Source organism: Sturnus vulgaris, chromosome 8 (genome assembly GCF_052056855.1).
Source record: "Sturnus vulgaris isolate bStuVul1 chromosome 8, bStuVul1.hap1, whole genome shotgun sequence".
Classification (NCBI taxonomy): domain Eukaryota; kingdom Metazoa; phylum Chordata; class Aves; order Passeriformes; family Sturnidae; genus Sturnus; species Sturnus vulgaris.
In genome coordinates, this window is record NC_142250.1 from 1,610,184 (window position 1) to 1,624,261 (window position 14,078).

General features: G+C 38.8%; 1 protein-coding gene across 1 annotated transcript in view; it reads left to right on the forward strand.

Moving 5' to 3' along the window:
• The window catches only part of TET1 (tet methylcytosine dioxygenase 1), a 60,591-nt gene extending 50,598 nt beyond the window's left edge, over window positions 1-9,993 (forward strand). The window contains exon 11 of the mRNA XM_014883281.2: window positions 227-9,993. Coding sequence (XP_014738767.2) covers window positions 227-1,368 — 1,142 coding nt within the window. The 3' untranslated portion in view covers window positions 1,369-9,993. The remainder of the gene's footprint in view (window positions 1-226) is intronic.
• The last annotated feature ends 4,085 nt before the right edge of the window (window positions 9,994-14,078 follow it).

Genomic DNA, 14,078 nt, shown 5'->3' on the forward strand with positions numbered 1-14,078 from the left:
GCAGACTAACTGGAAAAGGTTAAGGCATTAATTGAGCAAGGTTATTTTTTTACTTTTTATATTAGGTGTACAGTCATAGAAGTATTCCTAGAAAGCTAAAAATAATAATTTTGAGAATTCTGTAGTCAATGTGCATTTTTCATGTTAGGAAGCAAGTATGAAAATATAGGAGAGGTGTTTTATCAATTGATCAGTATACTTACACTTTGGTGTGCATTTCTTCTAGGGAACAAATCAGATGCTTTAAAACCTGGAATAAAAATGGAGAGTTCCAACCACGTTTATGCCATGAAACATACTTCAAACACTACTAAAAATTGCTCTTTGCTCAAACAGTACACGGCTTCCTCCCCCTTTAAGGTGGATAGTTTACATCCATATCCATCTCTCACACATAAGTCTGGCCTAACTGCAGTGACTAATATTCAACAAGATTTTTCAGTTCCCTACGGGTATTTTGAATGCAGTACCAAGCAACCTCACGTGACACCTTATGTTAATTGCAAGAGCTTTGATGTGTCAGTCAAAGATTATACTGGAATTCTGCTGAACGAGAAGGTGAATGGCGTGCCACCCATTCTTCCCGAGGTCACTGCTCCAGGCCCCCCAGCCCACAAAGAGCCCCTGCCCACTATACTTGAACACCAGCCAGACAAACAGAATTGTCAGCTTCAGCTGGACAGCTCTCCCTCCTCAGAGATGATCAGCTCCTGTGACCCGTCAGTACCGCTGAGCTCTTCGGCAAAGGATGCTGCCGGAACCGATCCCAACTGTTCCCATGGATGCCCTGTGGAAAAGGGCAGCTCCCATCGAGGACAGCTCTGTGACTTTGACTGCGTTGAGGAAAAGCAAAACAGTGCACTGGGACAACAGGCTGATTCTGAAGAAAAGGCTGAGGAGTTGTGGTCAGACAGCGAGCACAATTTTTTGGATGATGACATTGGTGGGGTTGCTGTGGCACCTTCTCACGGTTCTATCTTAATCGAATGTGCGAGGCGTGAACTCCACGCTACCACACCAATTAAAAAACCCAACCGCAATCATCCCACGAGAATTTCTTTAGTTTTTTACCAGCACAAAAATTTAAATGAGCCAAAACATGGTTTAGCCATGTGGGAAGCGAAGATGGCCGAGAGGGCGAGAGAAAAAGAAAAAGAAGCGGAACGACTGGGAACGGAGAATCCTGAACTGAACTCGAGCAACAGGAAAGCAAAGCCAGCGAGTGAAAACAGAGATATTTTTTATGAAGACAACGAGTTCAACCAAATTCCATCCCGCAGAGCATTAACAGTGACCAAGGATAACGTAATCACCGTATCTTCGTACGCCCTGACACGAGTGGCAGGGCCCTACAACCATTGGGCGTAGGTGTGGCGTGGTGGGCCCCTCCTGGTGCAGTTACAGCTTTCTTTAAGGTGCTCTTAAAGAACAAGTCTCGTGTCGTTTACTATTTGCTCATCTCAACCATTTTAAGGCTGAGGTAAAAACAAAAAAAGGGGGGGGGATTTCTTCTTAAACTGTGACTTTAACATTTGGTGGTGCTCAAGCACATTTTAAGCAAAAAAAAAAAAGTTGTATAGTTTTAATACATTCTAAAAAAAGATGTTGTTTAGGTTATTAACCTTGATTGAATCATTCAGTTTATTACCTTTAGGAATTTATATTTTGGTGCTTTAAATCGTCTGTTTACTACAAAAATCATTTATAGGTATTTTAACAGGTTCACATTTTATGGTGTTAAATCAAGTTATACAGTTATAGCTCTACACAGCTCTTGGTGCTTAACCACATCAAACAGTTAAAAATAAATAAGCTGAATTATTACTTCATGGTGCCATTGCTTTAACAACTTCCAACCATTGCTATATAGTCCAAATTGCAGACAAATCTTTTAGAAAACCAATTAATTTTGTTCTTTAGCTTCGTCAGAGGAATGAAGTTATTGGTAATGATGGCTGGAAGTTGTTTCTAAGCTGTAAATATATATTTTAAAAGCACTTTCTATTTTTAAAATTAACTTGAAATAGTATAGTATAAGGATCATATTGTCTAAGGTTTGTGCATACTCTACAGAAGAAATGATTTTGTTCTTGCTGTGCAGAGTTCCATGGTGTTACAGCTGCAGGATGTATGCTGATAGCATATGTGGTTGTTTTAAACTTGCCCTTTTTCATGGAAGATTTTATGTTGCATATAAACAAGCAGTTATGAATTATAGAACCTTTTTATTCTTTTTCAAGAGAGTGTACAAACATGGAAGAGGAGATGTCTGGTCAATACGTGTGTTGCTATTGGGAGTTAAGAATATTATCTGGTTTTTTTAAAGGCAGCATTTGTTAGGGTTTCTTTGAGCAATAAATGCATCATTCTCATTTGTTTGCAGCGTTCTAAGTTAACATGGCAACCAAATGTTCCTAATGCCTCAGGGGTAGGATTGTTTTGGGATAAAAAATACCCCCTAGAGTTGCCTTATTCTATTCTGATTTTAAAAATAATAATTTGGGAAAAATACAAAGAAAATGTTGGAAAACTGTCAAATTTCTAATATTTAGCAGCAAAGTTTTTGTTAAGAATATCCTAGCTGTAATATTCACCAACTTTGAGTTCAGTTTTTTTACAAAAATGTTTTGTAAATTTTGGAAGCAATTTATACATTTCACGTGGAAAGAGTTGTATCCTTCCTTGAAATTTATGTTCTTCATTTCTGTTGAGAAAGTGATATATCACGAAATGAGTATTTGCTAAACCAGAGGAAAAACAGACACTCCATTGCTTTCAAATACTGTAGCATCCCACTCTTCTTTCTGATTCTCCTCTCCTATGTATTTCTTGTTTAACCTTATTTATTTAAACCAATTACCAAATGACAACGTTAGCTAAGGACTGCCCTCATCCTGCACCTTCTTCCATGTGAGCCGGCTGGAGCCAGGAGCAGCGCTGGGCTCCGAGTGCTGCAGGATCAGGCCCACACACAGAGCTGTCCCCTCCTCCTGTCCCCTGCCTGGGCAACCTGGAGGTGGAATGAAGTCACTTTTCCAGTGTGAAAACATGCTAATAATATACTTGATAATATTATCCTGTAGTGGTGCTGTATAGAGGAATATGAACTCTCTGGATCTGCTATATTTAAAGACAAGGTGCTTTTTCCTTGAGGAAAAAAAAGGAAAGGTGCTTTTTCCTTCTATTTAGAGTTTTGGTACGAAAGGTACATCAGTGGTGTTTGGAACACTTGGTGCCAGTCAGGACCTTGGTGCTACAAATCCTTTGGTGCGGCTGTAGATCCGTGGCACTGTTCTCCTGGAGCCAGGTGCAGTGTTTGCAGGAGCCAGGTGTGAAGCAGCAATCACTAGCTAATGATCCTGGGTTCAGTTCTACAGATTCCTGTTCAAATTAACAAAGCTATTAATGGCAGAGGATGGAGGAATTGAACCAGTTCTTTGTATCTTACCTATTTTAAGTAAAACCTGTAAAAACCGGGTATGCTGCAAATTTTAGTTCAAAGCTTAATATTAGTTCAAATAGAGGATATGAAGGGATTGTAAATAATGATAAAACAGAACCGATATTATGCCATTGTTTTGTACCAGCAGTTTTATGCTTATTGACTATGTAATATACAGTATACATCAAATCATTATGGTATTTTGTGTGCCTTAGATTTCCATTTTAAAACTTGTATATTTTTGGTGAGCCGAAGATTAGTAGGAATTGCAGCTGTCCATACAGTCAGTGGTACTGTACATTCCATAGCTGTTCCACTCGTGTATTTGTCCCACCATGTAGAGATTCGTTCATTTGTTTCACTGATAGCCCTGACAGCTTCAGTTTCTGTAATGCTGTAGCTCAGCACTCTCATGTGATAAATTTTCTACACAAAATCGGTAAGCTATAGAGCCATCTCTTTACCTTTTAAAATGTTCATACCAATAAATTGGATCATTTTTACTTGAATCTTCTCCTACAAAAGCCCACATTTAACCACTGGAAACTTCAGATTAAAATGTTCCATTGAAAAACCAGCAGCTTCCCTCTAAGAAGTGAGGCACTGAAAGGTAGATCTAAAAGGATCCCTTCAAACAGATAGCCCAGATTTACCTTTTTTTGAAATGGCAATTCTAACAAAGAAATGTGTATCTTAACATAATTAATACTATTAACTGATAGGTGCTAAACTCGCAGTTACTACTTCATTAATATTACTTACATGAGAGAAATACATCATCTATACAATAACATATCACCCACGGTGCTTTCCTTGGCTGTCTTTCACCTGAACTGCTTTTTCAGCATGTCCTACCAGGCAGGTTGGCCACGTCCCCTTCCTGCTGGACATATGGTGGGTTGTGATTTGAGAGGCTGATCCTTTCTATTGCTGTACTGCAGTATAGAAAATGCAACTATTCACTGGTTTTACAACTCTGTGCTATTTCTTGTAACACTTCAGGATATTTATCAGTCTTGTACACAAATTGCATTGTTTTCAGTAAGGTTCTCATTTTATAACAGTGTTTATCTCTTAGGATCTTCAACTCTGTGGGTCTGTTTTTTCCTTTTCAGCCCACACAACCACTTGTAATTTGCTCTTAGTTTTTAACCCAAGTCCTTCTTGGATAACCAGGAGCTGGATCGAAAATTAAGGTAGCTGGCTAGGTCAGACCTGCATGTTTTCTTTGGTTTCCATCAGCTGGCACTATGTTGTGGGTGAAAAACCAGCACGTGGATTCAGGTGTGGGGTGTGCTTGGTTTTGAGTCATTTTTTACAGTAGGCCAGAGAAAGCTGTCATGGTCCAACAGAGGACACCTCTGACTTCCCAGAAGAAAAGTGTCTCATCCCGTTGTCCACTGGGTCCAGTAGCACAGCTCCACCTCTGCTGTGGAGGGGAGGAGCAGGGCTTGCTGCAGGACCAGTTCTGTTTGACTCCCTCTGGGAGTCACTGCACTTGTGTCCAGTTAAACGGTGAATTTACTGAATTTTCACATGCTAGTGTATTGCAGGAAAGGGAAAGAACTATTTCTGTAAATACTTAAGTCACATGATCCAAGAAGCTTTTTAAGTCCTTACAAATACTTGCAGCTTCCAACCTGTAACAGTTGTATTCAGATATTTTTAAGGACTTTCTATTAACTGCTGGTGAAAGTCCTTGTGTTACCTATGACAGTGCTCCTCTAGAACAGGAAATAACTGTAGTATCTTGAGCAACATTTTATGTTAAACATGGGTAAATGACAACTTGTCTAGTACTATGTCTTGCTAGCATACAACTGTATGGGGTTTTTTGAAGACCTTTTTAATTTCATTACAGTATTAACTAAATATGGTGGATGAAATTTGGGTCCTGTTCACACTGCTGCAGCCCTGCTGACTCCAAAGTGCTCATTCATCAAGTTTTCCTGCAATTTCCATATTTATTTGGATGAATATGGACAACAGTTGACCAGCATCTGTGCCAACTCAGAGGTCAATCTTGCTCTTTCCCTTCCCATGCAGCTTCTCTAATGTTGACATTCACTCCATTTATCAAGCAGTCATCAGCTTTGTAATCCATTTATATCTATGGTTGTTTCTTTTCCATAGAAATCCTGTCATTTCTTGGCTATCAGAAGGAAATAGCTGTGCTCTCAGAGATATGAAAAACTCAATTGCATGGCCACTTCCATGCTTTGTGTATGCTAACACCAGGTACATTCAGGCAGTGTGGAACAAACCCTTTCAGTATTGTGTCACTGAAATTCAGATTAGGTTCTTTGTGATTTCTACTCCATAAAATTGTGGTTTATTTCTTGTGTGAAAGCTGTCTGCCAAGCTGTGACCTGTGACAATCTGCTTTTCAATAGCAGTTAGAGATGAGGAACAGTCCAATCATATTTGGGAATTCCTGCTTTATCAGGTCTTGCTCTGACTTGCAGGAGGAAGTGTGGAGGGAATATCTTTCCATTGATCATTGTGACACCAAGGTACTGCACTGCAATGTCTGTGTCACAGCACTCTTCTAAGCAGTGAGATATTTCGTTGTGGGTATTTGTACAAATTCACCTCTTTCCACAGTTTCTCCCTAGGCAGAAATCACTCCTCTGGTCTCTGCCTGCATATACTGGTTTAAAAAAATACCAGAGGAGGGAGAGGTGGCCCCTGCTCTTGATATGAGTAGACAAACAAGGTAGCAAGCACTGCTGTCATCACCAGCCTGCTGCCCTTGGGCACCATTGAGCTAGAGAAGAGAAAGCTGATGGGATGCTGGTTGGACTTGATGGTCTTTAAGGTCCTTTCCAACCTTAATGATTCTCTGCACAGCGTAAGTACATCACAGGCAAAGCTGTGAAGGTACAATTGGTTTTTGAGTCAACCTTCTATGTACATGTAGTTGGCCTGGTACTTCTTTATACTAATGCTTCTTTTGTCCATCTGACTTTAAATTCAGTAGCTTATTTTATTTAGTCTGTGACACTTACATTCTCCTTGAATGTAAAGCAGAGTGACAAGTGTCAGAAGTCTAGAGGATGTGGCTACTTACTCTTAACAGTTCAGGAAGTGGGTTCAGTCTCTTTGGGGATTACCTGATGTTTAGTCAGTTTTCACAAGTTGTCTATGTGCTGCTTTAGGATGTTGCCACAAAATTATAATTACATAAAGGAAAGAGTTCTACATTGGAGGTTTCCTGAAAGACCAAGGATTTCTACTATGAGAACCTGCTCAGGCACTGGGATATGTGTGGATCACTTCCTCTAAGGAGTGGTTGAATATATGCTGTGTTTATTACTTCCCTATCAAAACATTTTGAGTTCTTTTAGAAAAGAATAGGCAAAACTTTTTAATACTGTCACAATCACTTTTTCTTGTTTTTTAATCAAATAATCAGTTTTCCAGTTAGTTTTCAGATTTTTTGATGTAGTTGTTACAATCTGTTCTTGTATGTGCAAGCAGCGAAACAAAAGGCACTTTGCAAGACTAGAAAAGCATCATCCCCTGAGAAGGAAAAGTCATTCCTTCCCAGAGTACAGGATTTTTTCATGTTGGTAGCATCTCTGTGTCCTCTTGTCTTTTGAGTCACTTTTAACAGCTCTGCTCAATTTCTGACATCAGACAGCTGCTGCAGCCCCTGCATGATTGCAAGAGCAGGAGTGTTTCTTTGTTTCTTTACATCTTCTTTTAATCTTGGACCAGTGTTTGTGAGATATCCAAGTATTATGTAAGTTAAATGCCTGAACTAACACAGGACTGCTTGGAAAAAATATGTTCTTCATCTGTGGCAAAATATGGAATTGAAGGAGCTTGAGAAGAAAATAATTAAGGTGGTTACTGCCTTTTATTCCAGGTATTGAGGTGTCAGCATCGCTGTTTCTTTGTCTTTCTGAGAAGAAAGACTTTAGGATTCTTTTTCCCATACAGTTCCCCAGTTGCTCATGGTGTTTAACCATGTACTGCTAAGCATCAGTTTTAAAAGGTACAAGATGCTTCTTGATGCTGTATCCTTAATTCCTCCAGACAGTGTATTTTCCTTTCTTCTTCTGCTGGGCCATTATATATGGCATTTTTCCACACACAGTTCCATTCACATGCCAGAATCTTCCAACAGCATACTTGCAGTGACTGCAAGGCTGGGGTGCTAAATAACGTGACGGTGACTTGCTTTGGTGTGACTGACCAACGGTGCTTTCTTCAACACTTGGCACACCTTACACACAGTGCTCACAAGGGCACAGGTGCACACCTCAAAAACGACATTATGTAGGGAGGACAGGTTTGGCACTGAAACTGCAGAGTTAGCAGTTACAGTGGAAGTGCTGGTGCTGTGGAGCAAGGGAACTGCTCGTTTTGATGTTCAGTAGTGCAGTCGTTGCCACAGAACGTTTCAATGCTGTTGTGGAAAGTTTTGTGACCTGATCAGTATTTTACATGTATATCTGTATTTTTATTATATTGTAATGGAAAAAGGGTCTAGGGTTTGGGAGTTGTCTTAAAGTACGAATGGAGGCCCTGATTCTCATTTATACTTCTGTCCTTTGTGCTGCATTGGAAGGACAAAGGGCCCTCCAATGGATGTCACTTCAGCTGACATTCTTGGGAGTATCCCATCACACTGATCAGAGTGAAAAGGTCAGTAGTATAAATAAAAACAGTCAACAAATTAATGATTTGTACAATCATCTGAAATCAGTTTCATGGTATCCTTACTGTGCACATACTGGCCAGTAATATCCAGATTGTTCTTAGTTTAGAAATACAGGTTGAAAAGAGACCTGCTTGGGTTTTACCAGGTTTTAAATATTTGCTTATATTGGCTGTCCTTTGCCCAGCACTGTGTACAAAGATAATGTGGTAAAAGATTTGTACCTCTAGGTAATGGCCAGCCCAGAAATCTCACAAAATTGTCAAAAATGCTATTTTTATGGTAATTTTTCTTAAAATACTTGCTACCCTTTATCATAACTTGGATCCCTTTTACTTGATTATATAAACTAGGGTTGTGACAATCTACTGAACTCCCTTCTGTCCTGCCTTCACACCCAGCAGAGTGTGCAGCGTTGTGTGCTGTTGTCACACTCTGGTGAGTTTGGGGACACAAAGTTAAAGCCAACACCTTCTGCCTTCCCTGACTGTGGTGCTACTTGCCAGGGAAAAGCCCTGGCATTTTCCCCTTGCTGCCCGTGCAAGTTTCGTGGAAACAACAGCCCTGCTACATTGCTGTTAGGCAATGCAAATGTCTCCTTCAAAAATAACCTTGAGGAAAAGGAAATATACTTCCCTTCTTAAATTCTTACACTGCAGTGATACTGCAGAGCCTAATGAGAACAGGTTTTGTACCAACTCTGTGAGTGTCTAACCCATGCAACTCAAAAGGCAGCAGCTGAACTTCATGAAGCTCTTGTCCTCTAAATGAAAAAATAATTGTAGTCAAGAAGAACAAATGGGGTATCCCAGTACTGCTAAAAGAAAGCCAGTTCTAATCAATGCAAACATTCATACATTTCAGTCTTTGCCAGTGAATTATTCTAAGATTATTTGTTCAGTTTGGAAGAGACAGCTCTTCATAATGTGACAGCATCACCCCAGGTCACAAGTACTGATCAGAATTTGCTGTCATTAAAAAGAACATAAATATGTAAGGACATGCTGTACTGAAATGCTATGGCTAATGAATTCCTTCCTGCTTTGGGAAGATAAAAGATTAACAATATGCCAAAGCAAAAGAAAAAAAAGTCATGGGTTTTTTTTTTCCTTCTCTCTTTCTTATTTTCAATCTTTCTTTCTTTCTTTCCTTGGGATGCATTTGATATTTATTTTTCAACTTCGAATTTGAGGTTTTATTCCCAATAACCAATGTACTGTATTGAAATCTGGAACATAAAACTAACATTTTTAAGCAAAAGATGATGTACAGGGAGAAAAAAATCAGAAAGAAAAAGCACTTCATTATGTCACAGTATTTTCAGGATAAAGTGTAAAAATTACATCTTTTCTCAAAAAAACATTTGGGGCCTGATTCTTTCCTAGTATAACTGAGCATGGCTCCCTGAGGCTGGTGGAGCTGGGCAGTTATGCTAGCTGAGAAACTGAACCTTAAAATCTTCTTTGCAGACAAGGGAACCCTTACCAGCAGTACTTGAAGACTTGTGAGTTGTGACTGCATGTTACTTGAAAGATCTAATTAAGCTATGTTTTTTGGTGCAAGCAGTTGTTGTACATGATTTCATGTTTATGTAGCAAGATGCATTGAAATGTTGATACTAGTATTGAAACATACATGTAAAAATTGTCGTTGTGGAAATTGTCTGTTCTGTTCTATTTTTCTTGTGTGTCTCATCTGTTTAGAACGTAAACTTTCTTTTTTTTTTTTATTGTCCTAACTGAATAAGGCTAAATGAATACTGTAATTGAAAATATATTTTAAATCTTGTCATGAGTTTTTAAAAAGACTATTACAAATTGTATCATTCCTGATTACACAGAACTTTGTGGGTGGTTTTAAATAAATTTTATACTTCTATTTTGCACTCAGTCGTCTAATTTTTCTTTCCTGCTCTTAGCAATAATAACCACTGTCTTGTGTAGAAGTGTATTTGTTAATTACCAATAGGACCTACAGGGGCTTCACCCAAAAAGTCAGCAGGTTTCTGCACTGCAGAGGGACAGGCCTAAATCCAGTCCCTGTTCTCAGCCTGCCTCTGCCCAGGACTGTGCCCAGGTCAGAAGCAGCCAGAAAATCTGATCTTCATTTCCTGACTGAAAAGGAGAAAAGTTTGTGAACACGCCTGTACAGTGTCTCTTTTTGCTCTTTTTGTCTGGCAGAGCAAGCTTGTGGGAATCATTTACTGTGGCATTTCATTACCAGCCACTGGAAATATTTCAGGTTTTATTTGCTCCAAATCAGAGGGTATGGTTGGGGTTTTTTCTCAAAACAGACCTCAGCACCAGCCTGCTTTACTGACATTGTAGTGTACAAGAGTACTAAACATAGCTTCACCTCCACCTTGGGGAACAAAACTAAACCAGACTTAGCTGCCCTGGCATCCCTGTTGCCAAAAATGAGTTTACCACCTTGAGATGGCTTTAGTACTTCTTTTAGATCCTGGATTTCTGATCTACATTATACAAGGTAATAGAATATTGATGTAGTACAGTTGGTTGCTTTTAAATTCTTAAGCCTTAGATTGTAATGCCTACTAAAATGGTGTTAATTGTTACCAATTAATTAAGCTGCAAAATAAGCTTTTTTTGCTGGTGCTACAGTTAAAAAGTTTTCTGTAGTACTCCCACAATGCTACATATCATAGAAGGCCAGGATTTGCTGTTCAACAATGCTCATGTTGGTTACTGCTGTTGATGGTTAATATTTAACACAGAGAATCAGTTTACATTCAAAGGGGTATTAATCAAAATACTGGGGTTTCTATGCACTGTGTATCAGAACAAGCAACATATTCAAATGTTATTTAAACAGGAGCAAGGTAATGCTTCAGTTAGTGTTGTGGTTCAGGATGCAGCCTAGATAGTCTAAAATTAAATATCAGCAACCCCCATCTGTGCTTTTAATCTTAGACAAACTGAAAAAGTTTATAAAATGTGGAAATTTAAACCCAGCTATTTCAATAACCATTGGCTGGAACACAGTTCCCAAGATGGACCTTCGTGATATTTACCACTAACACAAAATCCTTACATTCTTAGTGCTTGAATTCTTGAAAATATCCATGTCTTTTTATACCAGGCCAAAAATTACTTACAATCCTGCAGTACCATGTGCACATCTCCATTTGTAACATAACTGGGTAATCCTTCCATGCTGTTTGATCCTAAAAGAGTCCTAAATTGCTGCTAGAGGCATGACATTGCCTTTTCTGGAGAACAGCAAAACCTTTGTTTCCTGTGGTGTAAAAGTCACCAGTTCAGTTTCTTGTGACCACTTTGTTTTCACACAGCCTCTGTTTTTGCATGAGGATGACTGACTCCCTTCACTTGAAAAATCAGTGAAATGAAGCACTGAGCCAGTGCTTCACCAAGCAAACACTCCTGTGCCAGACCCTGACTCACTTCCACAGCAGCAGAAAGCCTTGCAAGGACTCACCTGGATTATGGCTCCTACAGATTTTAAGGGTGACATTTTGCTGATTTTTTGTGCTGTTGCAAATGACCTTGTTCTGCAGGGCTAAGAGGCTGTCATGGTTCAGGTGTGTCACTGCAGAACAATCCTTAGCTCTGCCTAGGATAGATACTCACACAAATTTAAAATAAACAAAGAAACCCAAGGGTTTTGTAAAAAAAAAAAAAAAGAATCCTTAAAACTATGAAGGACCACTGTTCTTGTGGTTTCTGGGCAAGGTGAATTACATCTCTTTTTTTATGTGCTATTCACAGAGCACCCTATGTTGGTGGGAGCTCAAACCATCCCTTGGTCCCACCTTTTGTGGAAAAGAAAGCTTAGGTGGGATTTTCTAACACCCTGCTCAGCTGTGTCTGGAGAACTCCCAGTCATGGGGACTCTCTCAATTGCTCTAACTGAAAAAAAAATTCTCCCTTTTATCAAGATGAAAAATTTTCCCCGTGCTTCTGGTGTCTATTACCTACAACATAACTAAGAATTACTTCATTTATGCTACATTTTTACTCATTTAAAACTTTGTCAGAAGTTTTTTTAATTTTATTGCAATATAGCAGACCACAAAAGCTTTTCTTACCCTGTCCTCACCCAGGGACTCCTAGAAACAAATAAACAAAGCAAACAATTGTTACTTGCAATCAGCTAAACCTGAGCAGGTTGGTTTAATTCTGTTATGTCTTTGCTGTATTTTTGAGGGGTCTGGCCAGTTCAGAAACACTTTTGTCAAATACTTTGTCCAGCAGTATGTAATAAAGTTCAGTTTATTATATTTATTATTAAATTTCAGTACTGGCTGTGTCACACGCTTGGCAAGAAGAAGAAGACAAGAGAAATTTTTGTGCACCAAAAAATCCATGATAATTTACTTAGATGCTTACATGCTGCACTTTATCACAATTTAAGCATGAAAAAAATCATTAACTGGACTGTTGCTACCATTCCTTGATATCTAGAAAGGTAAAAATGTGTTTGATTCTCTCTGAATGATCTCTTCTGGCCTTCTGAAGAGAATAAATAAACAACCTCATCAAGAGCTGCAAAAAGCAGGCTGCAGTAGTGACAGGTTTAGATCTGCTAATTAATTCAGAAATCGAACGGGATGCATGGAAATTTATTTCCAACAAGAATATGGAAAAAAATAATACAATGAATTTTCATTATCAAAATTGAGTGAAATAGCCATCTCCCTGTAACTGGCATTTGGCTGGACAGATATAACAGCATTATTCACTTTTTGTCCAGTACCTTCATGGTAGGTGTGAAACACTGATTTCTGTGTCTTATCAGTGGTACAGATTATCAAAAGAATGTTCATTAGAAGATCATTTCTCTTCCAGTTCTGTCCCCAAAACGCATAATACAAATACAATTAAATGTTTGGGGTTTTTTCCAACCAAAAATAACCCTTTTCTACATTTCCTACATTTTTCTTTCATAGCAGACATCGAAGATACCTGAAACGAGTTTCATTCCACCTGATGCAGGAAAATACCACAGTAGTTCTGTTGCTGCTGTTGTTGGATTATAAACTCTAAAAATAATCATTTCTCCCCACAATATCACCAGCAGAATCTTAACTCATGTAGCCACCCAGAAAGCTGGAAGCAACAATTTGCTTTATGGGTTTTGCCTTCTCATTTTTATCTTTTTCTCAACCTTTGACACATTATTTTAAGGTAATTTGTAGCAATCTCGTGTATTTCAGACCTCTGTCCTCTCATTTATTTTTGTATTAAATTGTCCAGTGCACTAAGAGGTAGTCTGGGGGCCTAGAATTATTTTAAGACACAAGACTGGAAGTGCATATATTTTTTTCCACTGCCATCTTTTCATCACAACAGCGTGGTTTGTCTTGAGTAGAGCATCCAGAGACCTAAACAATTCAAAAGGAATCATTAGTGCACTAAAAATGGCCAAATCTGCTGGGTAATGGTAGCAGTATGAATCTGGGTAGGAGAAGGTACACAAAGGGTTCTCCTGAGGACATCAGGACTGTGGAGCTGCTGACACTTTCTTTGTCTTTTATTGTCTGATAAAAGACCCTGGGCCAGAAGAGTGCAGAACAGAGCTACTTCACAATACTCCGATATTCAATGACAGTTACTTGCTACTTTAATTCAATTTTGCCGTTGTCCTTTTCACATACAACGTGGGAGAAAGTCTGCAGCATTTTTGACATTTAATCTTATCTCCGAGCTAAAGGGTACGGATCCTGCTTCAGTCAACTGACTGAGCTGGATGGAGTCATGCCAGGAAGAGACAAGGTTTAAAATGTGTAGACTTAAAAAGTAAGAACTATGCTTCTGAGTGTGAAGCATCTAAACCCTCATCTAATTTGAAATATATTAAACAGCAAAAGCAGATCTGTCTTTATATATAATTAACTGGCAGAAATTTACTTACACCTGGTGATCTTCTGCTTCTTTATCTAGACGTAATACACCTCTCTGCCAGTGAGGTTTTTAATGACTATATAAAATT